Source organism: Fragaria vesca, linkage group LG7 (genome assembly GCF_000184155.1).
Source record: "Fragaria vesca subsp. vesca linkage group LG7, FraVesHawaii_1.0, whole genome shotgun sequence".
Taxonomy (NCBI): domain Eukaryota; kingdom Viridiplantae; phylum Streptophyta; class Magnoliopsida; order Rosales; family Rosaceae; genus Fragaria; species Fragaria vesca.
Window position 1 is genome coordinate 21227505 of NC_020497.1, and position 26681 is coordinate 21254185.

The 26681-nt window shown below is 39.2% G+C and overlaps 8 protein-coding genes across 8 annotated transcripts in view; 6 read left to right on the forward strand and 2 right to left on the reverse strand.

The window, feature by feature from the left end:
- The window catches only part of LOC101305888, a 1814-nt gene extending 1733 nt beyond the window's left edge, over positions 1–81 (reverse strand). The window contains exon 1 of the mRNA XM_004307915.1: positions 19–81. Coding sequence (XP_004307963.1) covers positions 19–63 — 45 coding nt within the window. The 5' untranslated portion in view covers positions 64–81. The remainder of the gene's footprint in view (positions 1–18) is intronic.
- Positions 82–1460: 1379 nt separating this feature from the next.
- On the forward strand, positions 1461–6024 carry LOC101305310 (KH domain-containing protein At4g18375-like). The gene is made up of 8 exons (XM_004307913.1): positions 1461–2381; positions 3080–3559; positions 3796–4044; positions 4529–4753; positions 4906–4985; positions 5110–5221; positions 5318–5444; positions 5552–6024. Exons 1-8 carry the CDS (start codon positions 1671–1673, stop codon positions 5569–5571), a joined length of 2004 nt encoding a protein of 667 aa, XP_004307961.1. The 5' UTR covers positions 1461–1670; the 3' UTR covers positions 5572–6024.
- A 235-nt stretch (positions 6025–6259) lies between these two features.
- On the forward strand, positions 6260–7934 carry LOC101305603 (50S ribosomal protein L9-like). Its single transcript, XM_004307914.1, has 6 exons — positions 6260–6336; positions 6479–6633; positions 6726–6860; positions 6951–7067; positions 7421–7525; positions 7621–7934. The coding sequence occupies exons 2-6, from the start codon at positions 6490–6492 to the stop codon at positions 7783–7785; spliced, it is 666 nt and encodes a 221-aa protein (XP_004307962.1). The 5' UTR covers positions 6260–6336; positions 6479–6489; the 3' UTR covers positions 7786–7934.
- A 620-nt stretch (positions 7935–8554) lies between these two features.
- LOC101312879 (nephrocystin-3-like) lies at positions 8555–11762 on the forward strand. Its single transcript, XM_004309078.1, has 9 exons — positions 8555–8724; positions 8826–8975; positions 9078–9330; positions 9656–9806; positions 10173–10395; positions 10488–10579; positions 10655–10790; positions 11093–11424; positions 11512–11762. The coding sequence occupies exons 1-9, from the start codon at positions 8555–8557 to the stop codon at positions 11760–11762; spliced, it is 1758 nt and encodes a 585-aa protein (XP_004309126.1).
- A 515-nt stretch (positions 11763–12277) lies between these two features.
- LOC101306176 lies at positions 12278–15065 on the forward strand. The gene is made up of 3 exons (XM_004307916.1): positions 12278–12399; positions 13147–14055; positions 14381–15065. Exons 2-3 carry the CDS (start codon positions 13160–13162, stop codon positions 14823–14825), a joined length of 1341 nt encoding a protein of 446 aa, XP_004307964.1. The 5' UTR covers positions 12278–12399; positions 13147–13159; the 3' UTR covers positions 14826–15065.
- A 1088-nt stretch (positions 15066–16153) lies between these two features.
- LOC101306467 (putative aminoacrylate hydrolase RutD-like) lies at positions 16154–19423 on the forward strand. The gene is given in 12 exon segments (XM_004307917.1): positions 16154–16347; positions 16431–16629; positions 16854–16936; positions 17058–17101; positions 17103–17159; positions 17300–17395; positions 17503–17556; positions 17760–17908; positions 18163–18280; positions 18382–18469; positions 18541–18771; positions 18872–19423. Coding segments are annotated over 11 exon segments (1197 nt in total). The 5' UTR covers positions 16154–16235; the 3' UTR covers positions 18738–18771; positions 18872–19423.
- Positions 19424–20042: 619 nt separating this feature from the next.
- Positions 20043–21603, forward strand: LOC101306760. The gene is made up of 4 exons (XM_004307918.1): positions 20043–20113; positions 20903–20975; positions 21063–21118; positions 21313–21603. Exons 1-4 carry the CDS (start codon positions 20058–20060, stop codon positions 21425–21427), a joined length of 300 nt encoding a protein of 99 aa, XP_004307966.1. The 5' UTR covers positions 20043–20057; the 3' UTR covers positions 21428–21603.
- A 440-nt stretch (positions 21604–22043) lies between these two features.
- Positions 22044–25650, reverse strand: LOC101307055 (protein ABIL2-like). The gene is made up of 10 exons (XM_004307919.1): positions 25370–25650; positions 24402–24535; positions 24044–24126; positions 23788–23938; positions 23274–23373; positions 23070–23162; positions 22919–22961; positions 22762–22841; positions 22525–22670; positions 22044–22397 (listed from the first exon to the last, which is right to left on the reverse strand). Exons 2-10 carry the CDS (start codon positions 24492–24494, stop codon positions 22227–22229), a joined length of 960 nt encoding a protein of 319 aa, XP_004307967.1. The 5' UTR covers positions 24495–24535; positions 25370–25650; the 3' UTR covers positions 22044–22226.
- Between the last annotated feature and the right edge of the window lie 1031 nt (positions 25651–26681).

Genomic DNA, 26681 nt, shown 5'->3' on the forward strand with positions numbered 1-26681 from the left:
GAGAGAGAGAGAGATTACATGGGCAGAAGATGAGAGAGAGAAGGAGGGAAGAGTGGAAGCCATGGCTGACCAGCTCAGTTGTGTTTATCTTCTGAGTTGATGTTGGTTTTAGTTACTCACACGCTGTTGGGTAAATGCACGAAAACAAACATAGATTTACAGGAATACCATATCGGGCTAAGGATCCGAACCCGAGTGTTTTGGACTTCTGACGGTGTTACGGGGCAAGTTGGGCGGGTTCAAGGATAACTCTTGTTCAAGAAGTGAAGATATTTTTGAAGTTTTTCACTTCTTCCGTTTTGGTTATAACTTATAAGAATGTATTTTCGTAAACGCTGCAGGCAGCATGCGTTTTTGTTCCTCGTCTCAGTTTTGGATTATCGTTACCAAGAGATTCATGGTTAGTAACCATTAGATTTACATCCAAGTTAATCACTGGTATATTTACATCCAAGGATTGAAAACAAAACAACTCAACTTAAAAATAATTCTCTGCATTTTTATATTTAAATCTAACGGCTACTGATTATGAATCTCTTGGTCAATTACTTACCATATGAACACTACTGCTTCATGAGTTCATGTGAATGAAGTTCCACATTCTACCAAAAAAAAAAAAAAAAAAAAAAAGAAAGAGAGAGAGGTATACATCTAAGAATAATTCACCTGCTAATGATTTGGTGACCATTTATTGTATATGACTATATACTTGGATGTAATTCAAATATGGATTCAACTATTCAAGTAGCTGCGTGTGATTTGGTTCGACCTTTGTTTGCCATTAATTATGCATTTAAGCAACTTAATTAAGTCGTCAAAGCCAAATGCAAAAGTTACAAGCAAGGTTTTAGGAATCTCAAGCAAAAAGCAAATACAAAATACAAAAAAGTAATTCAAAAGCCTCATTTTCTATTTGTTATACAAAAGTTATAAGCAAGGTTTTCACTATAGATAAAAAACAATTTTCAACGGTCATTTCGTAAACCACTTTCGTCACGAGAAAAACATCTTTAACTTGAAAATCCTGAAAACGTGCCTAATCCGACTTCGCTAAAGGAAACAAATCCAACCCACCCTCACCCCCATCACACCAAGCCTCACTCATACATGGATCACTTTAATGCAGTTTAGTTTTTCAAGAGTTTACACATCTAGTCTAGAAAATAATGGAATTTCCATTACCTCACACCTTCTCTACTACATTATCCCAAAATTCCTAAAATAGGTTAATCCCAATACGACGCCGTTTCCCACCCATATATAAATATACATATATATGTTTATATATATATAATATTAAACTCTCACACACACAGTAGTGGTGTGTTGGAGAAAGTAAACTAAAAAACCAGTACACTGGGAACTGTTAAATCTGAGAGAGAGAGAGAGAGAGGAGCAGTTTACACCTCACACTATTCTTCTTCTCAATCATCTTCATCTTTCTAGGGTTTCTAATTTTTACAGAACCAAAATCTGATTCTTGATTTTCTCACTCCACGATTTCCCAGAACACAAAAGGACTTTTAATTAGACGAAGCTGAAGAAGAACAAGAGGAAGCTGGTAGAAACTTTGACCTGAACAAATCGGAAGAACTACTATTAGACCTTTTTGAATTTGGGGAACGAAATGGTTGAAGAGATTGGACGGTGTTGAGAAAACCCTAGGGGTTATGGAGAGGTCTAGATCCAAGAGATCGTACTACTATGACCAGCACCAGGACTACGACGCCGAGCCGGTACAACAACGGCAACGGCCTCGGTACAACAACCACCACTACGCCAACGGAAACAACGGCGGCGGAGGCGGTAGAAATCACCGGCATAACAGCGGCGGCGGCGGAGGTAGGGCGGCGGCGGTGAAGACGGGGCAGCAGGAGGCGGCGTCGGCGGCGGTGACGACGTCGTATCGGATACTGTGCCACGATATGAAGGCGGGAGGGGTGATAGGGAAGTCCGGGAGCATAATCAAGTCGATCCGGCAGCACACCGGCGCGTGGATCAACGTGCACGAGCTGGTCCCCGGCGACGAGGAGCGGATCATCGAGATTTCCGACACGCGGCGGCGGGACCCGGAGGGGAGAATGCCGGCGTTCTCGCCGGCGCAGGAGGCGCTGTTTCTGGTCCACGAGCGGATTCTGGAGAGCGAGGTCGGCGGCGGCGGGGCGGAGGAGGAGGACGAGTACGGCGGAGGCGGAGGAGGAAACAGAGGGACACGTGTCGCGACGAGGCTTGTGGTGTCGAGGATGCATGTGGGGAGTTTGCTGGGGAAAGGAGGGAAGATAATAGAGCAAATGAGGATGGAGACTAAGACGCAGATTAGGGTTTTGCCGAGAGATCATAACCTGCCGCGATGTGTTTCAATGTCTGAGGAGATTGTTCAGGTTTTCGGAACTTTCCAGCTCTCTGATGCTTTACTCTCAGTTGCATTGATTTAGTTACACTGGTTTGCTGCTTTGGACTGAATGAACATTGCTAAATATAGACTGAACTGGACTGACCCTCTTACTAAAACTGAAAATAAGGACAATAATCGGCAGCTTAAAATGATGATGAACTGGTTATATGATAGTGTGTGACTTGGGCTGAACTGTGCAGTAATTTTGATGTTCATCGAGTATATTGGTAGTGTTGGGTACCTTGATCTTTGTTATGTTGAAGGTTCGTAGTCACTGCATTATTGGATAGACACCAAGTATGTAGGTGTATAATGCAATGACTGGTTTATGCTATTCTTTAACTCAGTGTACTGGGTACATTGATTTTGTTACTGGTTTTCTGCTTTGGACTGAATGAACACTGCTAAATATAGACTCAACTGGACTGACCCTCATTCTGATACTTGCTAAAACTGAAAATAAGGACAATAATCGGCAGCTTACAATGATGATGAACTGGTTATATGAACTGTGCAGTAATTTTGATGTTCATCGAGTATATTGGTAGTGCTTTTGAACATTTTGCAGCCTTTAGTTGCATCATGTTGGGTACCTTTGATCCTTGTTATGTTGAATGTTCGTGGTCACTGCATTTAACGATGTGAACATACCATCAGTGATATGATGTTGGATTTCTGCTGCAGGTAGTAGGCGACCCGAATAATGTAAAGTCTGCTGTGGAAATTATTTCATCTCGCTTGAGGGAGAGCCAGCACCGTGACCGCAATAATTTCCATGGACGAGCTCATTCACCAGAACGGTTCTTTCCTCCTGAGGATGATTATATTCCTCACATGAACAATGCAGGACGTAAGTCGTCCATGGATGGGTCTGGTTACGGATCAAGATTATCCGGCCACAATACGAGGAACAACAACTATGGCTCACGTTCATCTGGTTATATGATAGAACCAGGGTCTGTTCCAATGGATGATAGTGTGCAGCCCTTTTATGGAGAAGACCTTGTGTTTCGAATGCTTTGCCCGGTTGATAAAGTTGATCTTGTCCTCGGAGAATCTGATGGAATTATAGAATTGCTTCAAAATGAAATTGGTGTGGATGTCAGGGCTACTGACCCTGTGGCCGGAGCAGATGAACAGATAATCATAATTTCTTCTGAGGAGGTACTTCAAAATTTTCTGGTGAAAACTGAATACATATAATTATCAAGATCCATTTTCTTCTGGTCGTTGTGTAAATATGAACAGGTGACACTGTCTCATATAGCACTTATATATGATCTGGAAATGTATCTGATTAGTTCAAATGATCTGCTTTTTTCTTTTCTTTGGGAACCTCTACTCTCTTTTCTTGTTTCTGGTAACACTTGACCAACTTTTGGTTTCTTGTCTGTTACTAGGGTCCTGATGATGAGCTGTTTCCGGCTCAGGAAGCTTTATTGCATATCCAAACTCGTATTGTTGATCTGATACCAGACAGAGATAACATTATAACTACAAGGTTACTTGTTTCATCAAGTGATATTGGATGCTTGGAGGGAAGAGACGGGTCTTTATCAGACATGAGGCGACTTACTGGTGCAAATATACAAATTCTGCCTAGAGAAGAACTTCCTCCGTGTGTATCAGGGAATGATATGCTTTTACAGGTTTGTCATTTAACCTGCTAATTTCGTTAAGATTTATGGTTTGTTAATTATTTCCTTTATCTGGGTTGGACTTATTTTTATTGGGTGAATAAGTTCAAAACGGACTTTTGGAATGATCCCAATGCCTCCTGCAGTATGATGGCACATATGCTAGTTTCACTTTACAAATAAAGTGGAACCTGTATATTTATTTATGGATGATCCTGGACTGACTGTTCAAAGTGAACAATATGCTGGAAGAGTTGAAATGTCAGCCCATCCAATTTCTGCTGTTCAGCTAGGATATATTGTGAATGCTTCTTTTCCTTGTGTCTGGGTCTGAATATGGCATCATATGTGCTTCTGTGTTTTATCAGATGAAATGTTTCTACAAAAGATAAGGGGTCCAATAACATAACAAGTCTAATAAAGGCTTGGAGTTCCTGGTGAACAGAATCAGTTAAACTTAAGTCGATTCTTAGTTTGTTTTTTATGTCATCTACAGATAGTAGGGGAAATAAAAGCAGCTCGAGATGCTCTTGTTGAGGTGACATCACGACTAAGGAGTCACTTATACAGGGAGTTGTTTCAAAAGGATACCATGCCGCTTTCTGTGCCTGGCCCTGCAAGTAGTGCTCTTGATTACATAAATCCTGTTCGTGAAGCTCGTACTGGAAATGGCCCTTCTATAGCTACCTATCAGAATGTGCAAACTACTCAGCCATCTAAGGTTTTCTTTATATCCTTCTGTCAATTTTACAGTTTTCTTCTCTCTCTCCTTTGAGTTTAACTGATTTGATGAGGGCTTCAAAAGTTATGGTTATTAAAGTTCTGTTCATGTCCCCAGTTCTTGTGTTTTAAGTTTTAGTACTGGTGTTGTAGGACTCTGGAGTGGTTGTCAGTGAAGCAGTAAAGCAGAATGAAAATGAAAGGCGTGAAGATGTTCTGACTGGGCTGAATAGGTATCACATTATGTCTTGTTTTCACTTTATTTGGCATCTGTAAATCAATGAATTATCCCTCTTTCTCTTTAGTTTTGCTATCTATGAGTATCTGCCTTATTGATGCTTTCTATACTTCTTCCAGTAGAATACCCGTGACACTTGTCACTCGGAGTATACTTGAAGTTGTCATACCCGAGAAGGCTGTTTCAAAGCTCATAACAAAATCGAAAAACATGCTTGCTCAGATCAGTGAGGTCAGCCTAATGAACACTTTATTCTGATGGTTGCTCTTATCATACTTCAATTTTGGCTCTGCTAATTGTCTTTTGATGTGTCTTTTGGTGGAACAGTTATCAGGAGCCAGGGTAACCCTGGTAGAGGATAGTCCAGAGGTAGCCCAAAAGATAATTCAAATTTCAGGCACTCCGGAGCAGACTGAGAGGGCTCAGAGCTTGCTCCAGGGTTTTATCTTAAGCAGTAAGTCTCTTTCTCTGTCTAAGTGCTTGTTGCATGTGGCTATTGGTATTTTGTACTTCTCTGGTTTCATACATGTCAATTCTGAATCCTCCTTTCTCATTCATCAGCACAAGAAGACGACCCTTGAATGCACAGAAGCAACATGGTTACCAAATTTTGAGCTCAGCCTACTGGGGTATTGCTGCTGTCAAGATCGTTCCCGTATTATCCTACGCAAGGCAAGGAACTTTTTCGCTCCAGTTTAGGCACACATAGAGCCTCTGTGATAGAGGCTTCTGTGTTACTGTACCACTGTAAATGTAATATCTGAACACGTTTTAGCTTTAGTCCCCCTGCCATGTTTCAGTTTTCATGTATGAACTGGGCAGTAGAAACACAACCCAGTAACTGTTCTCTTTTATGTTGTATCGGCGACCAATTCTCCACATTCTGTTTGTTCTGCAAGATGAAGCTATTGATATGCAAGAGCATATCCAATTTTAACATACATGACAACATTCAGGTAGTCTTGGTATATGTATAATGTAACATTGAATGCTCATGATCAACCGTCCTTTTGTTTGTTACATTCAGCTGAGCAAACGATATTTTTTTACTTTAAGTTTTTTGTAGAGGTGATCTTTATTAGATTTACAATTTTACATTAACAAGAGAGAATCTAAATGCACACGTAGTCAGTAATATCAAGCCATCAAGGGAAGTAACTTCCTACAACTTCCAGTTACTGCTGGGCCGAACGGGCCGTCTTACCTGCACATTGGGCTTGGCCCTTACAAGATAAAGAGAATACAACCCACTAATACTTCCCTACGCCTACTGCCATTGTTCCATCACCGTCGCTCCGAAACCCTAAACCCTCATTTCCTCCGGGAGCAGCTTACGTCATCAACCGGTACGTCTCCTCCTCCTCCTCCTCCCTTCTTTTACTTTCTCGTTCGCAATTTCGTAATCAGCTAATTTCGCGATAATCAAAACCGAAGCGTTTTTCCGTTTCGCAATTTCCGATCTCTGATTTCGTTTCTGTTCCGACGAAGCTCTGGGCTACATGGCTTGTATGCGAAATGGCAGAAATGCCCTCCGTCAGATCATCAACAACGTCCATTCTTCCGAGTCGGAGCGCATGATGAATCCGCTGGTCTTCGCTTGCCAAGGAGTCCGGCATAGAAAATTGGAAGTGATTTTGACGACGGTGAGAAAAAAATTTCAGAGAAATTATGGTTTTGGATAATTTAGGTTTTTAGTGAGTGGAAGTTTGTTTGATTTAGATGTTGCAAATTGTAGAATGTAGATAAGCTCGGCAAGGCCGGTGAGACTGTGAAGGTTGCGCCGGGGCATTTTCGCAACCACTTGATGCCGAAATTGCTTGCTGTACCCAACATTGACAAGTATGCATATCTAATCCGGCAGCAGCGAAAGGTGAGTTAGTGTTTACTTTTGTCAAATGTGTTTGTTGTTAGTGTTGATTCGTTGCGTTTGGTTGTGTAATGTGAATGTTGTGTGGTTTAGAATGCGCCGTTGGAAGAGGAGGAGGAGAAGGAGGAGGTTAAAGTGGTTACTGTGTCGGAGGAAGTTAAGATGAAAGAGTATGAAAAGGCAGCAAAGCGTCTGGAGAATGCTCGTCTGGTTCGTAAGCTTATCTACTGTCTTTTGAGTTCTGGTTGTGTTCATAAACGTGCTACTTTTGATACAGTAATAGGGATGTGTTTAGTTATAGTTCAATGTCGTATTCCGAATGGTGCTAGGAAGAGAGATGAATGTTGAGAAATGTGATTACTTTTGATATGAGATTCAGATGCTTATTTCATCATATGAATGTTCGTAGTAATGCATAGTTTTGATATGATAATCAGATATACGGCAAGTTATGCTTTTTGATAGCTTAGTATCTTCTTGGAGATAGATGTGAAGCTCTTTGTTATAATGCTGCTTTGGTTTACAAGTTATACAGAGCATCTGAAGTTCACATATATTTGCAGGTGTTGCGGAGGGCCATTAATCTTGAAAGGTTCAGGACACGCGCAACAAAGGAGGATCCTATAGAATTGCGATCTGTTGTGACCAAGGAGGATATTGTGGCTGAGGTATGGTTTTGTTCGTAGTTGTTTTCAAACTTCAAACCTTGAGATGCATATCTTTCCTTTGTTTTCAAACTGATACCATCTCAATGTCGATTTAGGTGGCAAGGCAGCTTTGTATTGGCTTAGAACCTGACAATGTGCATCTACCATCTCCATTGTCAACCGTGGGAGAGTATGAGGTACCACTGCGCCTTCCGAGATCCATCCCTTTGCCTGCAGGGAAGGTTCAGTGGACACTTAATGTTAAAATCCGATGTGCATAAGCATTGGTCTTTTTCAACTCGGTTCTCTCAGAATGTCTTCTTCTAGCTCACAGTTTTGGTTTTTGTAATCTGAGAATTGTTGTAGTGGCTGTTGTACTTTGGAATCAAAAACATCCCCATAGTAGTAAAACCATGTTGCTTCAAGGATCATTTTCTCTTGGTGTCTAATAGTAGTTGATGATAGGCTTACTTTCAATAAATGGTTTTTCCCACATTTATGTGGTCTATTAGTTTCGTGACTTGCGGACATCAAAACTGAACCATACTGGGTTCCGCCTAGCCAGCTTAGAGCAAATGCAGCAGAGGACTATTTGCATGGGTTGGACTGAGAGATTGGACCAAAAACTGCATCCAGTGTCAAAAAATTGGACTGGGTTGATGCTAGCCCCATGCGAGACCTACCATGATAGACTGTGGTCTGAGTTAAGGATTAACTCATCTCTCAGTCCAGGACTAATTTCTCCACGGGACCCACGTGAGACCAAATTGCACATGGCGAGTGGACATGCAGATGGGGCTGACAACTTTTTCTAAATAACTCTTTAACATGGGCTGTTCAGATCAAGATTTAACGGTTCATATAAAATGTGAATAGTAATTGGTCTTATGATCGATCTTGTTGTTGTATTATTGAACAAATGACTAAAGACTGATTTGGATGAGTAGTATATTAACCCGGGTTGAAAATTGATCCAACCCACCCAAAATGGGTGCATTTGCTCTTAGGCCCGGTCTGGCTTTAGAAAAACGACGATGCGTTTCTTGAGAAATGAACGGCAAGTCGCTATTTAAGAGGGTTTTAAGTTTGAACCGACCCACAAAACCCGACCCGCCCAAATTCCCATTATCTCTTTGGCTCCGTCTTCACAGTTCTGCAACTCTCACTCCTCTAATGGCTGCTTCTCTCATTCTACCTTCTCACTTCTTCACCACCTACAAGTAATCCCCCCTCTCTCTTTTTTTTAATTGGGTGTTTTTGTAGTTCAAGAATAATTGTTGGGTTAATCTCTAACTGCTATTTCTATTTGAATAATTTCTAGGATAAGCAAACTGTGCTTACATCACATGCAGTCAGCAAATCCACACAAAGGCATCACCTGCTTTTTCCCGGTTAGAGCATTGGCTTCTAGAACTTTTGCTTCAGTTGGGTCAGTAGAGAATCACGTCTCAGCTCCAACCAACACTCAAAGGTTCTTCTTTTTTGCTTTGTATTTTGTTTCTGTTGGTTCTTTTTTGTTAAGCACATTTTTTCTGCAAGTGATTTTGTTAAGTGGTGTTTGATGATTTGGCAGGTCTGGAGGTTCTAAAACATCTGATAATGATTTCGAGAGGGAGTTACAGGAGTTGTTTGATGAAGTGAAAACGTTGGTTATGAATGGGAGTAAAGATGATGCTGTGGATTTGCTTCGAGCGAATTATGAGGCTGTGAAGGAGAGGATGGATGCCGGGGTTAGAGGCATTGAGGAAGCTGCTACCATTGACATCATAGCTCTAGGGTACATGGCTGTTGGTGACTTTAAGTTTGTCGAGTCGTTACTGGAAATGGTGATTTCTTTTTCCGTTTTGTAGTTGTATTATTGCTTTTATGTTATGGACTTATGTATATTCCCTGCTCAAGCATTTCTAGAGAATGTACTCCTTCTTGCTCATTGTATGCCCTTTCATGTGTTGTATGATTTGAACTGGTGTAGTTGGTACATTGATCCATGATTTGGGCAGTTCTTCAGGATATTGTTACTACATTTCACATACTTTAGGGAAGACATGGTTTTTTTTCTGAAGGGCGTATAGTTTTCTTAGCCATATTTGTTTGTACTTTGCAGCCTGTTATTCCACTCTTTTTTTGTTGATGTATTTCAATGGTGTGCAGTTGAATGAGATTGTTGGAAGTCTAAAGGATGATGAACCATTGCTGGATTCAGTTCTGGTGCATATGGGAAGCATGTATTCAACTTTGGGGAAGTTTGAGAAATCAATGATTGTATATAGGGGAGCAATTGATAACATGGAGAACATATATGGTAAGGTTTTTTTTGTCTCTCAGGCCCATTCTCATGACTCAAAAATTGAAAACTGTTGTGGTGTCTTAAGGTGGTGCTATGTAGATGTATCTGGTCAATAATACTAGATATGGCTCATTGACTTGATAATAAATACTCAGTCATAATGGTTTTCAAATTCTTTATTAGTACAACCTAAATGTGAATTTACATGATCATTTTTTTTTTTGGGACAAGAATTTACATGATCAATTGAAGGACCTTACATTTGCAGTATGATCTGATCGAACTGCATGGTAGATACTGTAGGGTACCATTGTTCAATTAGTGCTGTCTGCAAATTAAGTTTTCTCTGATATTCAACAGTTGTTGTCACTTTTTCTTCAGGGAAACATAGTGTTTTTCTTATCACGCCAATTTTGGGCATGGCAAAAGTTCTTGGTTCTATTGGAAGGACTACAAAAGCAGTAGATTTTTACCATCGTGCAATAGCTCTTCTCGAATCTAGCAGAGGTGCTGAATGTGAGGATTTGGCCATACCTTTGTTTGGTCTCGGCAGCCTTTTACTCAAACAAGGGAAACCTACTGAGGCAGAAACTCCTTTTTTAAGGTTTAACTTTCATCCCCTCTTTGTAGAATGGCCTACTCTGCCCTAACTGAAATAGGACTGTTTGGTAATTGTTCTTTCTTGTTCTTCTTCAGAATTTTAAATATATACACAAAGTTGTATGGAGAAGATGATGGAAGAGTTGGGATGGCTATGAGTTCCCTGGCCCATGTCAAGTGTGCAATGGGTAATAGATCTCACTCTCTATATGTATATTAGCTTCCTGGTCTCATTTTTGGACTCATGTGGTAATTTTCTACAGGAAAGGCAAATGAAGCAATCGATTTATATAAGAGCGCTCTTAAAGTCATCAAGGATTCCAATTATATGGCTTCTGATGACAGCATAGTGGAGAAGATGCGGATAGATCTGGCAGAATTACTTCATGCTGTTGGAAGGTAATATCAAATTTTGTGCAAAGTTTCATAGATACTGGATTATAAATGCAAGTTGGTGTTTAGTGCACAACATATATATTGTTTTTTGTTATTATATGATCGTGGTGGTTTTTTGGTTTAGTGGTACTCTTTGAATAGGACAATGACTAATTGCCATATGAAAATGATGATAGGTACCCTTGGTACATGTTATACATTTCATTATCAATCACCTTATGTTTCTCTTTCAAGTTAAAAACCACAATCCTACACAACCTGCAATTGCTATTTCTCTTTTAGTATTAAACTTCGGTTGCTTGCAGGGGAAAGGAAGGCCGAGAGCTACTGGAGGAATGCTTGCTGATCACTGAGAAACATAAGGGCAAAGAGGACCCCAGCTCAGTGACACACCTCATCAATCTCGCAACTTCACATTCCCGCTCAAAGAACTATGTGGAGGCTGAGCGCTTGCTGAGGACAAGTTTGCAGGTCTTGTCAAAGACAGTGTCACCCGATGACCAATCCATCTCATTCCCAATGTTGCACCTCGCCGTTACTCTCTACCAATTAAAACAGGACGAAGAAGCTGAACAACTCGCCCTCCAGGCTTTGCACATTCGTGAGAAAGCATTCGGAGAAGACTCCCTACCTGTTGGTAGGTTATCATTTCCTTCCCGGTCAAGAAACACTAGATTCAGGAGTCATCAAGTTATGGTTTGACGTGTTCTAATGTACATTGCAGCTGAGGCTCTCGATTGTCTGGTGTCAATCCAAACAAGACTGACAAGGGACGACGAAGTGTTACTAGATCAGCTGAAGAGGGTATTGAGCATCCAAGAGAAAGAGTTCGGCCCCGAGAGCAAGGAGGTCTTGACAACCTTAAAAAAAGTTGTACATTTCCTAGACAAACTAGGCAGGAAAAACGACAAGCTCCTCTTGCAGAAACGACTCTCTGCCCTTAGATCAAAATTCAAGCAACAAATTCAACAGTAATAGCAATCAGACCATAAGTCTCGTACTCATCTCAACTTTGTGAGCATCACAACGTCAAGTCAAACACAGTAACAACCATGTTTAGCTTTGCGTCACGGAACAGAACAGTGTTCTTGGAGCTTACCGCGACGTCGTTCTCTGACCATTTTACGACACGTCGTTTCTCCTTAAGTGGTGGTGCGAGAGTGATTTGAGAGATATTTTAGATCTCCGAAATGGTCCCATATGTAACTTACCAACCATATGTAACTTGCCAATTTGCCGAGGAACATTTCATGATGGGTACAAAGAGAAACATGCATGATGCCCAAACTGAGATTTACACCAATTACGGTTAACAGTTAATAACTGACCACTCCCTACTTTCCCACCAAAATAGGACCCGGTTCACTTGCGGTTCTTGAAGCATAAGGTACACAAGTCTATAAAGCACAGAAGGTAATAGTAAATTTTCATTCTTTTTTCTTTTGGATATTTTTTTTGACACTGGAATGGATATTACTGAAAGCATTATTATAGCAAAACGGTGATGTAGGCTTCAAGAAAGGAGGGTCTTCGTCTCTGTCTGTATCTCTGTCTTTGGATCTTGGAAAACGTATGCAAACTCCAGAAGAGAAAACCCATCTCTTCTTAGAAGGTAGTTTCCATTTTGGGTCTTCTCAGATTGTATATATTCTGCTTAAAGCTTGGATCTTTTTTGTTTTTGGCAATCAAAGTTTGATCTTTGTAACTGTGTGAAGTTTGTTGTATCAAATCTTTGGGGTTATGGAGAAACCTTTTTGGGTTTTCTTGTTTGTGTTTAGAGTCTGAGCCGTATAATTGAGGTGGTGAACTGTTTTGATTTTACAGTTTCTTTGAAACCTGGAACTTGATTAGATACATGAATTCTCGGATATCGAAGCCTTGTAGAATTTGATTGGAGTTTGGATTATACAATGACTATATGAGACTTTTTGAAATTGTTTCTGCTATTCTCTTAATATATAGTTTTGTAGGGTTGTGAGTGTGAGTTTGTATTGCTTTTGTTATAGGTAGAAATGGGTTGAATTGGAATGGGTTGAACTACAGGTACTGATAGGTTGAAGTTAAGGTAGTTGTGAGAATGGGTGAGTGGAAATGATATTTAAGTAAAATCATCTGATTTTGGAAGTTTGGATCTTCGTGCTTTTTGATATTTCTGATCGCCTATTATCAGAGTTCTAGTCATGGTGTTGAGACTTGGGGATCATGCCCTGATGATTCATATTTTGATCTAGTAGTTAAATTTTCTGGTTTACTGCTTCCAAATCCTTTCGATCTGCGTATGACTTAACGATCCTTTCTTGATGTGGCCACTTGTAATCTATGACTGATCATTATCTTTTCATTTTAAAATCTGCTGCAGATAGATAAGGGTAATGGCAGCAGCTGAAGCACGGAGAGCATGGCAGCATAGAGCGAATTGTTGTTTTTCCCAAGATGATGGGAGGAGTGCTCAAAGATTTTCACGTCACCCGTCATCATCTTCCTCAAAAGAATCTGATAGTGCTCATGAGAATGCTTCATATGGGATTGATCACCTTATCCCAGAACGCACGCCTTATAACTCAACTCCGGAGCTAACACCCAGCACTAGATGGTGGTTAAACCTGGAACCAAACTTTGGGCCTCAAAAGGAATTTATTGATGATCAGCGAAAAAGCCTGGACGCTGAAGTGTTAAATTCTGGATATATCAATAAAACTGCCATCATAAATGATTATTATCAGTGCAAGGAGGTATTTAGTACTCAAAGTGATAGTGAAAAGAGTGTCAACTGTTTTTTGGAGAAACCATGTACTGTTTCAGTCACTTCTCCAAAAGGTGACCAAAGTAAGAGAATACAAGAACTCAAGGCTGGAACTGGTAATGGTCCACAGTTGCCTAAGAAAAGGGACACAGGAGAGTTTTGGTGCTGCGATGATGACTTCATGAACTTGGATTCTTTCAACAGCTTGGATTCTGAACAAAGCAAGAAGCTGTCTCCTGATTTGGATACCCAATGGGTGGGAAGTGAGAAGTCTGAACCATGGTGGCGCTCTGCTGGTAAAGATGAGTTGGCTTCCTTGGTTGCTCAGAAGTCACTTGAAAATGTTGAGAATTGTGATCTTCCACGGCCCCAGATTAGGATGGGCGCTCTCGCTTCTACAAAGTTTCCTGACCCTAATTTATCCTTAGATCAGATGACTGAACTGGGTTTATCCAATGTCACCACTTATACTCAGGGAAGCTTAACTTCAGGTCACTCAGCATATGATCCAGATAGTTCACTAAGGTAATTTTGTGTCTTGAGCTGTTCTTTATATTATTTCCTGGACAGTTATGGTTTGTGTAGATTGTCTAACCAAATATCTAATTACTTGGGAAGTTATTTTGAATGCTTAGTTTATGAATTTCTACTTTGTGCCCGAGGATTTCCTTTGGTGCAATTTTATGAGTTTACAACTGAATATTGAGGATGCTTTAGTAACATTGGTATAATTCCATGATCTATCGTTGCAGTTATAGTGTACATTCCTTCCATTGTTCTGATGTTAGAAACACAACTTTACAATGAGTTTTTTATATTTTGATCCAATTTTATGTTTGTTTGTTTTCAGCCACAACAATGATTATGCTGCAACCAACCAAGATGAGCCAGAAGATGAGCGGAGCAAAGCTCAGCTGCTGGAAGCGTTGTGTCATTCTCAGACACGAGCTAGGAAAGCTGAGAATGCTGCACAGCAGGCCTATACAGAGAAGGAGCACATCATCAGTCTCTTTTTCAAACAGGCATCACAGCTGTTTGCCTACAAGCAGTGGCTCCATCTGCTCCAAATTGAGAACTTTTGCCTGCAGCTGAACAAAAAAGATGGCTTACCATGGTCCCCATACAAGGGCAGACCCTTAAAAAAGAAGGGTCAGCGCAGGGCGGGAAGGAGGAGCGGCGGCAGGATAAGGTATGAGATCAGCAAGGGTGCTGTTGCTTTTGCTCTAGGATTAGGTCTTGCTGGTGCGGGCTTGCTCCTCGGATGGACTATGGGGTGGTTGTTTCCAGCTTTTTAGACTACTCTTCATCCTGACCATTACCTTGTTTAGTATGGCTCTTGAGTGGTAATTACTATTCCCTGATTATGTAGGGTTTCAATATCAGATTAGTTCCTCTTTCATCACCTCTTAAGTAAGAATTTCAGTTGTTTAGGTTTGTTGATTGTGTATATAACTATATACAAAAACAGGTATTTATGGTCATTTTGTAAAAAGTATGTAATTAATTTTATGTATTTTTAGTCGATCTTTCTTCCCCTTTTCTTGTGTTTATTGTGGATATTCCTCTTTTTAACTCTATTCAGTGCAAATATTATATGCCAAATGTGATTCATACTTCAGCATGAGGGATTATAATGTCTTGTCTATATTTGGATTCAGCTAGAGATTCCATTGCTGGATATGAACAAGTGCATCGACCACCTACATGATCTTATCTGCTACCATATTCCATCCAATCACATCCATCATTCAAAACGAAAACACGTGCTACACATTATTCATATACGTTCCAAAATTTGGATTGTATTTCGATTTGTATTTTTGCCATCTACACCCTCGAGTCATACCCTGTATTGTCTTACTTGCCACAAGTCAGATATATATTTGTTCATTAATATTTTTCTCTTTATATCTATTAGTTAGAGAGAAGGTTTATTGTGCAAAATGTATTAAGTATCGGAGTTATACGTCACCTTAAATTCAAAAGGGAGAGCTTATTCCATTACATATAGAGATTTTTTAGTTTTGTCAGTTTGAGAAGTGCTAAAAATCATGATCTAAATGTGAGAAAATTTTGTGAAAAAATAAGAACATGCGTTTTTAACAAAAAAAAAAACGTATGTATAATCCCCACGGTTTTTAATAAAAAATGAGTTTTTGACAAAAAAAAAATTATAGTTTGAACAAAATTCAGCAGTAGGCTCTCATTGCACCTTCATAACCTCACTAGTTTGTAATCACAACTATTCAGCAGTAGCCAATAGTTGCGATTACATGATTGATCGACAAGAATCGTGGTGAAAATGACTCACCTTAATTGCTCAACAAATCAACACTAATTATAAGATTTCGTTAAGAAAGTAGATTAAACTAATATTCTAGTCTAGATTAAACTAAACTAATTAGTGATTAAGAACACACATTTTCAAATGACGGTTATACCCTTCCATGCTTCCCAGTTCCTTCCTTCATTGGCCGAGTTGGTTGACTCTGACCCCTTACCCTTAGGTAGCCGACCACTCTCCCACAACTCAACAAACCCGCTGGCCGCACGCCACGTGTTCCCGCCCAATCTCTCCGATAAATACGCGGACCCAAATCCCAAAGCCTCCAGAAAATTCTGCGTCATTTTTTTTTCAGAATCTAAAATCCACAGCGTGCCGAAATTTCAGTCTCATTTCATTAATTCATTTAATCCTCAAAACGATGCCGTATTGCGAAGTCGCGTCGCCGCAGAATGCCGCCGCCGACGACGAAGCAACAAAAATCTACTACCGGACTTACGGCCGCGGCCCCATCAAGGTCCTCCTGATCATCGGTGAGCGTTTGTTTGTTTGTTTTTTTTTTTTTTGTGAAATCGGAATTTTCCGGTGGCTGATGGATTTTCCGATCGACGGTCAGGATTGGCCGGAACTCACGAATCGTGGGGGCCACAGATTCAGGGGCTCACGGGGTCGGTTACGCCGAACGACGAGGATAGGCCGGCGGCGGAGTGTGGCGACAATGAGGCTGGTTTCAGCGGCGGAGGTATCGAGGTTTGCGCGTTTGATAATCGGGGCATGGGCCGGAGCTCCGTGCCGGCGAAAAAGTCCGATTACACGTGAGTGGTTTGATAAAGTCAATTTTGTTCTAGAAGAATGAGATGTGTAGTCAATTTTGATTCGTTAGAAAAAAAAAATTGAAGCTTTTCGGAACCGTAGTTGTTTTGTAAAGTAAAGTTTGCATTTTTTAATTAATTTGTGAAATTTGGAATTTTTGGATTTGGAGTTTGACAAGTTTGGAAGGGAATTGAAGCTGAATTGATGGAGTTTTTGTGTGTTGCAGAACAAGAACAATGGCGAAGGATGCAATCGCTTTGATGGATCATCTGGGGTGGAAGCAAGCGCATGTTTTCGGGCATTCAATGGGTGAGTTCACTGTGTCGGTACATTGTATGAGATTTTAGCACAGACCGAAATGTGAGCCGAGTTTTTTTCTGTTTCGGTAAGGTTTCGAGCTTAATGGTGAACTTTTGATTGCGTGATACAGGAGCTATGATAGCTTGTAAGTTAGCAGCGATGGTTCCTGACAGTAATTTTGTCATTGGGTTTGCTCAATGTCACCGGAGGCGGTTTTGAATGTTTACCAAGGGTGAGTATATCACTTGTCATGTTTCATGAGCTATCCTTTATTTAGTTATTTTTATTGTTTTGGGAGTGGTTGCATTGCATCAACTACATCTTAATTGTTTCCAAGTTAGTTGTTTCTTATTAGTAGTCAATGTTTTGCAGCTCGACCGCCAAACATTATCTATTGCTATTCGTTTTCTAAAGGCAAAGACTCCGGAGCAAAGAGCAGCTGTTGACTTGGACACCCACTATTCGAAGGTCCAAGTGCTCTTCATTCTGTTATGTTTTTGGATGTTCTCTGAATGGATAATTAATGGACAAAAGGGTTACTACTAATATAGGTGTTATATTCTGTTGTTGTACAGGAGTATCTTGAGGAAAATATTGGATCCAACACAAGAAGGGCAATTTTATACCAAGTAAGAGCATCACTAACCCCTTTGTAGCATCTTGTCGGTCGTTGAGAATTAAAATATGTTACAAAGAGTATGAAAATCAACTCTGAAGTCCGCTCAGAATCAATATATGGGGATCTGTTCCCAACTAAAATGGTAGAAACTAGTCGAGTCTTTAGTGTACTTGTGTTGAAAGATCAATGACCTGATATTAAATTTTTCTCCAGCAATATGTAAAAGGTATATCGGCTACTGGGATGCAGTCTAACCATGGTTTCGAAGGTCAACTGAATGCGTGCTGGACACATAAAATGACACCAACTGAAATTGAAATGATCCGCTCCGCTGGGTTTCTTGTTTCAGTCATTCATGGCAGGTGCGCTCATATTTCTTTTCTTCCCTTGAGCAGTGTATTCAATCTGCGTTCTGTGGAGTATCTAAGATGTCATTTTTTTCCCTTTGCTCTCAGTCGAGCAGAATTTGTAGCCCTACCAAATTGCAGTTGTATATATAAACCGAATGGAAAATCATCTCTGTGTCTGAAATTCATGTTTTTGTTGGATCTGTTATATGCTGTTTCGGTGTGATTTTTCTTCTGAAAACCAATTTGACATGTTACCAAATCTGCAGGCATGATGTCATTGCTCAAATATGTTATGCAAAGAGATTGGCACAGAAGCTGCAGCCTGTTGCTAGAATGGTAGATCTTCCTGGAGGACATCTTGTGAGTCATGAGAGGACTGAAGAGGTATACCTTCATATCTACCACACCAAGTATATCTACTATTCATGATATGATTATCTTGAAAGTGGAAATGAACGCTGAGCTTGCTTTGTGTCACATATCAGGTCAATAAAGCCCTTCTTGAGTTGATCAAGGCTTCAGAAGCTAAGACAGAGCCACAGGACTGGACAAATTTGCCTGAGAAAAGTTCCGGTAAGCAATTTTACTTTGAGAGAATGTATTTCTCCTCTATCTACATGCTAATCTGTGTTGTTCTTTGGCAGGGTGGGTGGTTACAAGGATGTCGTTTATCAAAAAAAGTAATAGCGAGGCTAACAGTGCATGTTTGGCATCCAGTATGTTGCAGAAGCTACATATGTTCCTCTTGTACTTGTTTGGTCTCTTTGCCTTGGCGTGCGAGAAAGGATTGATGACTTTCAGAAGTATAAAACCAGCTAGAGTTGCAAATTCCATTACATAAGCTGTTGGTCGATGGAAATCCAAATGTTTCACTGGTAAAAATACTTCTCTTTCCATCACCGATATTCTATTCCTTCAGAACAAGCCTATATACATAGAGTAAAAGAAGACTGACATGGGAATTTCTCTCAACAGGGGCTCATCAGTTTTTCATTCTATCAGCCATGCTAAGCGTATTTAACTGGTTTTTTGCACATCAAGTAAATTTTGTGTAGAATTCGGGGTTCCTGATTCATATACCAGAGTTCATTAACTTAATGAGGTCCTTTATACACAATAAAGACATGTTGCAGTTGGTGGAAGAAATGGAGAGAGATTCACTACAGCCAATATTTAGGCAGTTCCCAGTTCTCCTTATGACCTTATCCTGCAACAAATATTTACAGATCCACACCTTTACTGTCCTCCAGCAGAATGAGGGAAAAGGGATAGGGTGTTTCTATTTGTATCTATCTTCTTGTTCCTCGTGTAATTTTACTTGCAATTGCCAATATATTTACTCTTGGCAACAGAACAACCTTAGACTTGAAGATTCTGAGAGCAGTTCTAAACTAAACAGTCATATATCAACCTTTCATGTTAAGAAGTTAAACTTAAATGCTTGATACAGGAAAGTTAGCAGCATGAATATATTGTATGCAGAAACCTATATTCTATCATATTATATAACACATATATAATCTCCACAACTTTATTGTCACACAATTTAAACATCAGCTGATATCATACGAGAAACTCAGAAACATTCATTCATGGAGATACATAACACAGATTCAAGGAAACCATGTGCTACAAAATGTAATAACAGCACATACCTGTGATTATGTACGACATATACATCCGATTCTTCAACCTTTGACAAGAACTTAGAAAATCCGAAACATGTAATACTCCGAAACATGGTAGAACTTTGGTTAACAAACACATGCATGATACAGCTTCGGGCGAGAATTCTCAACCCTCAAAGAAGAAAAGGATGCAACTTACTACAGAGGAAGAAGAGAGATAGGAGATTCGTTGCTTTGCTGAATAAGATGCCATCTCCGAAGCATTTGAGTATTATATAGCATGGCAGATATGCCTCTGGAATATGCCTATATTCCTTGCAAGTAAAATTTGAGAACCCAATCGTGTAGTTTCTTTAAAGTGCCAGGGATATTTTTGTCTTTGACTGACAGATCTTGAACGGCGTCGTTTCACTTGAGCTGTAAAACCCTAAATCGTTTTATAACAAGTTCAAAACGCTGCCGTTTGATCAACCATTTCATCTTAAACCCCCCAAATTTGGTCATCGTTCTCCAACTTTGTTGGGTCCAAAGGAATGGCTGCTATGGCTTCTGACAAGGCAGATGGGCAGACCCAGTGGGAGTTTAGCTGGTTATTACTCTAAGCTTCTCTCTTTTAATCTCAAATATGTATATGGTTCTAACTCTTGCAAGATTTAGGGTTTTGGTTATACCAAAGTTTATAGATATTTTGTTGATATTCCAATGTTTTTTTGCTTGAATTTGATTGAATTAGGTTTAGGTTAAAAAAGGGTATGCTTAGTAATCTTGAAGATTGATTATTTATTTTCAATTTGGTTCTGCTGTTTTGTGTTTGTAGCTTCTAGGCTCTGTTCTTTTACTTCATTCAGTTTCAGTTTATCTGCTTCTTTTATGCTCCCTACTTTTCATGTGCTAATCTTGTTTGTGATTTCAATACAATATTGCAATAAGTTTGAGGTTGGTGAGTTGTAATGAAATGTAAGTTCAGGATATGAAACTATGGAAGATGTTCTTAGATTGCTTGATAAGAGGCACTGTTACTATATGAACTGATGAACTCAAAGTTTCAATTTCTTGGATACAACCAACTTAGGGAGTAATTATAGCATCGTGAGTACCAATTAGGCACGAAGAAAAATTTAGGCTAGTGTATTGAAGTAGTGTGGTGAATTTGGTATATTGAGGTAGAATGGGTGAGAATGCTGGGGTTATTCTAAAGCTAGAGACTTACTAGTAGTGTTGTAGCCTATTCTGTATCAAGGACTAAAGGGATATGTATCTCTGGGAAATTGAGACGTTTTGCTCAACTGTCGTTGTTTACAGTTGATCTGAATCTGGGAAGTGTTCAAACCTGCGGAGGTGCATTTGTTGTTTTTAAACGCAGATTTTTTTCGTGCAGTGACATGGAGGTAGATTATGAGTCTGAAGAAATTGCTTCTATTGTCTATAATACATTAGCTGTTGATAAGGAGGTGATGCTTCGTATGCTCAAGATATGCCTTTACTCATTTCATTTTGGTTTGATTACCTTCTTATCTTTTTCCGTTTATGATCTTCAGTTGCAACCAGACAAGGTAAAAAGGCAGATGTCAGTATCCAATGGAAAGCTTTCAGTGTAAGCATTTTTTTCTGTTGTGTTAGAGTTCAGTATTTAAACTTCTATTGAAGATTGATTTTGGTGGAAATTGATTCTGATGCGATATTTAAGCTTTATGAGGAATTTAGGATTACTGAAATGCATGTGCGCTGAAGTCAGTGACTGTTAAAATCTATTTTCTGCTGAATGTATGGTTGATCTTATGGACGCAGGCATTTTGAGGCAGTTGAGGCAAGATTTCTTCGAGCATCATATAGTGCTTTTGTGGATGTATTGACACTTGCCACGAAAACAATTGAAGAGTTTGGAAAAGGAATGGAATTGTAACAACTACATGTACTTTGACCCGTTAACTTGGCTAGTGTTCTTCATGAAACGAGATGCAACTTTATACTCTCAAAGCATCTCCATTGTAGTTTGATTAGTGCTTGGAACCAATATCACGGATATTTGAAACGTTGTTCTATTATTTGTGGTGCGTATCAATTTGCAATTTTCTGTTCTTTTTCTTTTACTCTGAGTTAATGAGTGAATTTCGAAGATCGAGACATTTTAAACGTCTAATATTTGGAACCTAAAATAAGTTGTGTTTTGAAACTGAACTTGAGAAAAGTTTAGTATATGAATCAAGAGATACGAAACATCTTTCCACGACATGAGCTGTAACACAATCAACCAAAATTACTGTTTGTGGGATCTAGCTTGATTACTTGGTGCTCTTTTAGAAAGAATCTTCCTTGTTACGATTTGTGATCCATTGATAAAGAGTCGACGATATTGAAGATGATTTGTAGGACAAAGATGAATTGTGCCCCTTGTGATGTTGCCGACAATGGGGTAAATATATAAAACGACAATGTATGGTTTAGAGAAGCCGTTCCCTTCCCAATTCTGTTGCAGCCAAAATTGTCTACAAATCTGAGGCTAAAAGCAGCAACTTCTGAAATGGTAACTATATAACAATTGATAATTTGATATATGATGTTTATAAAGAGTCGTCAGGACATACATTTCTCTATAAAAAGCAGCAGACTTTGAAATGAAAAGGTAATACATCTGTATCAAGTGAAAGGGAACAGCTGAAGGCAAATGATGCAGCAATTTCCTGCTTCCATTGACCCTACTCTTAGTATTCGTCCAAATAAGTGTATAACATGTCATCTTTCTTTGACTTGCGTCGGCTAAGCAAGGCTTTGAGGAGGCGTTTACTTTTGCTGGGATATTGTTCAACCTCTTTGCTGTTCTCTCTTTCAGCAGGTAGCCGCATTGAAGCTGATTTTCGAGGCTCTGAAGGGTACTGGAATATACACATACAATCGGTCTATAAGTATTAAGGACAAAAGGGGAGGGTAATTCTAGTTTCACACTTGGATAACAGTTCGCAGCAGCTATTACTGTTCAGGTTAAAAAAATCCTACACTCACCCGTCGTCTTGCATTAGTAAGATTTGGAGTTGTCGGTCTACTTGAGTTTGGGGTAGTTGACCGACTTTTGCTTGGAGTCGTCGGCCTACTTGCAAGAGAACCAGACCGTAGAAGTGGAAACCGATGAGGTGAAACTGTTCGCTTATCTGTTGATAGTAAACACATCATAATCAGATTGTCACAGAAGAAAAACATTATAAAGGTGTTAATGTCATAATGTCCAAGATGTTAACTCACCTAATTCTTTCTTGGGCATGGTAGATGTAAACGAAAAAACTGCAGGTCTTTGAGGTTGTGGAGATGGAGACCGCCCTCTACTGCACATAACACGATCAAAATTTATAAGGATCCTCTTACAGACCCAACTTAAAATAGATTCCACATGAACAATTACCTGACTGCAGTTGGTGGGGTTTCACTGATTGTAGCACGAACAGCTGTGCAAAATCCAATCAGAATTCCAGAAAAAATCAAAGCTATATTAAACCCTTAGCTTAGTAATATGCATTTTGCAATGAAACAAAACAGAATATAAGGCAGAATACCATTCCGAAACTGATGCCATTCATCTTCATCATCTAAGTTGCATCCTTTGTATGTAGATTTAGTTTTGTTTGCTCCCCCCATGGTCTCACCAACTGAACAAAAATTTGAGTTGTAAGAATAGTCTTCATCTTTGTCAACAATTCAAGGGAAGGGGAATGTCGAGAGTATCAAAAAGTTAAATTGAGAGGACAGTGAAGTATTGCCTGGCAAGATGTACCGCTTGTGGTATTTGGGAGTGTCTATAACTGATGATTGTTGGGAAAGGCCCTCATGATCAATGTATTCTTGACATGTCCTCAGCCTCTAGGATACCAAATAAAAGAAAAGAAAAGGAAATTATCAACGCCTACAAAAGTATTGGTTTCTTGTGATTGTAACAGATTGCTACATATTCAGATGATTCAGTTATCAACATAATGCTGTCAAGTGAACCAGGTAAGCAACTCCCACTAAAGAATGAGTACAATTGAGATCAGGGAGAGAATCGTCTGATGAGTATCATTTAAGAGCTTTGAACCTTAGTAAAATTGCATTATACCCAATTATCAGTTGAAGCAGGTATAACACAAAACCAATCTACAGCAGCCCAAAAAGGCCATTTTTGAGCTGTAAACAGCAACACACATTGTATAAACTTGTTCACATTTTCTTTCATAATTGAATTTGAAATGCTTATATGATGATGGAAAATTTCTTACTTTTTACAGTTACCCATACCTGTTCAATGCAAGAAACCCGAAATTCTGTGCCAGAAACTTCATCCACTTTTTCATCCAAGAGATCATTGACCTTATATGTCACAGAACCCAAATGGTCCACCGTATTCACAAGAGCTTTAATGGCATAATCTTTCAATGTTTCTACCACTCTGCAAAAGAGTAGGTTTTTGTCTTTATCTCATTTTATAATTAGGTTTCTAAAGAAGAAAAAGAACCTGGAAAAACTCCAGCAGCAAGGAAACAGAATAACTCACGTTTGTTTTTGGTCATCATTTGTATAAGAAAGTTCAAAGTACTCTGCCGCGGAGTATAACTGTGATCTCAAATTCTTCAAATCCTGAAATGGTAATGCAATGAACAAAGTGAACCACTGAACTTTTCAGTTTGTAAACCTTCCTTACCAGAGATCAACACCATTACAAAACGAGCTATCTAATAGAATTCCTAATGCACTTGTATTCAGATAATATTGATTGAGGGATACAAAAACCAAAGAGTTTATTATAAATGAGACTAAAAATGCCAATAGAGACTACACCTAACTTGCAGATTTAATCATTACCAAAAAACTTGCAGATTTAAGGACCAACAGACATAGTTTCAAAATAGTACCTTGAGACTATCAGAGAAGAGCAAACTTTGATGCATAGAAACCTCGTCAAAATTAGACGCTACGCCAGGGATAGGCGTAGTCATTGTTCCCATGAAGCCAAAAACTTTATAGAGTGAACTCAGATTTCCCTATGCTGCAAACAACAGAGACAACAATGTTACATCCATGATTCCAAAGCAAATTATGGGACTGAAAAAACACCAGGAAAACATCAATATGAATCACCACCTCCAGTACTGGTTGTAACAATCGAAAGACATAACATTGAAGTCGACTCCTATGTTTGAATGTTAAATTCAACACCTAAAACTCTGAAAACTCTCAGCCAAATCACCTCCTTGCAAAGACCAGAAACAAAAACCCTGTCTATGTGTGAAAGATGAAGAGAGAAGCTATGCACCCAAAATGAAAAACTCCGTTTCAATTCTAAAGACTTTAAATTGAATTAAGTTAATCACACCATCAAGTGTGTCTGTGGGAGAAAGACAGAAGACTCTCCTTTAACAACTAATAAAATACCTGAAGCAACTATTCAATTAGACAACAGCCCGCTGTCAGAGATAAACAAATATATAGGAATGAGAAAATGAAACCACATAAAGTTAGTGCTTTGCCACATTTCTCCTACCATTTGAGACAGGAAAATCAACATACCAATATTCTAAAGCACTTGGAAACATTGAAATCTCATTCACAATTATTAAAAAGCTGTAAAATTTAAGCACACCCTTTAGTTTATAGTCTCAGATAATTATGGTTATACCTTTTCTTTTTCTGTTCAAACAAAGTGAAAACTCTGAAAAGGAAAAGACAAAACACAAAGAAATCACAAAAGGACAATGGCATTCCAATCCAATCCAAACACCAAATCTCTAAGCTGAAATTGAAAAACAATCACACTCTCAGTTCAAAGTAGCTATCTTTACTAAGAGAGCAACAAAAATCACAATTGGGTGTTATCACCAACCTTGTTCTGCTCTCTGGAAATGCTCTTCTGGAGCTGAAAGCACAACCCAGAAGATCAAAAGGCTCAAAACCCAGTAACCCACTCTCAAAACTCAATTCAAAGTTGGAAACTTGGGATTATCTGAAAGCTCAATGATGAGGAAGAAGAACATAAATGAGCTACTCAGTGACAGTGACCAAAATGGTTTGGTGTGAGATTTGACTAAAGCAGAGAGAAAAGGACAAGCCTCGAAAGCAGAGAGGAAAGAGAGGGCATGGAGGGACATCCATGAAGACGAGCACGTCTATGTGGGCTACTACTGGACACTGTGAATCTGAGACTGAGAGAAGCTCTTTCGTTTCTAAAGAGGGCAAAAGTCTCGACCTTTTGGTTAGCAACAAAATGGAAAACACAGTTCCGTTTCAAAACCACTTCAGTTTTTCTCTACTTCATTAACCTCTTTGGTGGGGTCCCAGGTCCCACCCTTCCTTAATTTGCTCTTTAATCCTTGTCTCAGGATGAAACCCACAGAGATGGGTAAATTTATTTATTTATTTTTTAACTTTTTCGAGTTAAAAAGAAAAAACTTACAACCCTATTCTCTGAAAAAAGTCTCGAGTGCGATGATTATAACATGAAACGTCATGTTGCTTAAGATATTGATTCTTTGGTCATTTCTCGTGGAGAGTAAGTTAATATGTAGCAAAGCAATATAAATGTGTTACAATTTAAATACGTAACGTCTAATAATTGATGTATTCGTCTGATCGTCTAACTGAAGACTCTTTCACTTTTGTGATATTTCGGTTACTTTCACTAATGGTGGTTAGATTATAGATGATGAATTTGTAAAACCGTTCTGATTTGTGGGTTTGAACTTCAACTTGCATTTCCCCATCCAAAGGAAAAACGTGCAAGTTGGAACCATTCATGTGTTGTTTTGGGAAAATGGATGGTTTCCACAATTCTCAAAATGTTTTGAATGGTTCAAATCTCTACATCACTAGCTACCCTACGATCCATACATACATTCCTTGTGATTGCCAAATGTGTATCAAGTAGGAATGGTATTAAATATGAATGGGACCTTAACTAGTGTAATGCATATATGTGAGATTTGAGTTTGTAAGGTCTTAGAAGGTGTTTTTAAGACTTTATGTAGCCGGTATGATTTTCTACATTTCAAAACCAGGTTTAGACTCCCTTAATAGAGATGTTGAGAGAATTGTGAACGAAACCGAAAGAACAAATGCGATTCCTCACTGTTTTTGTTGTTATAGCATGATTAATAGATTTAATGGAAGACGCATAAGCTAATGATAGGATTATCAAT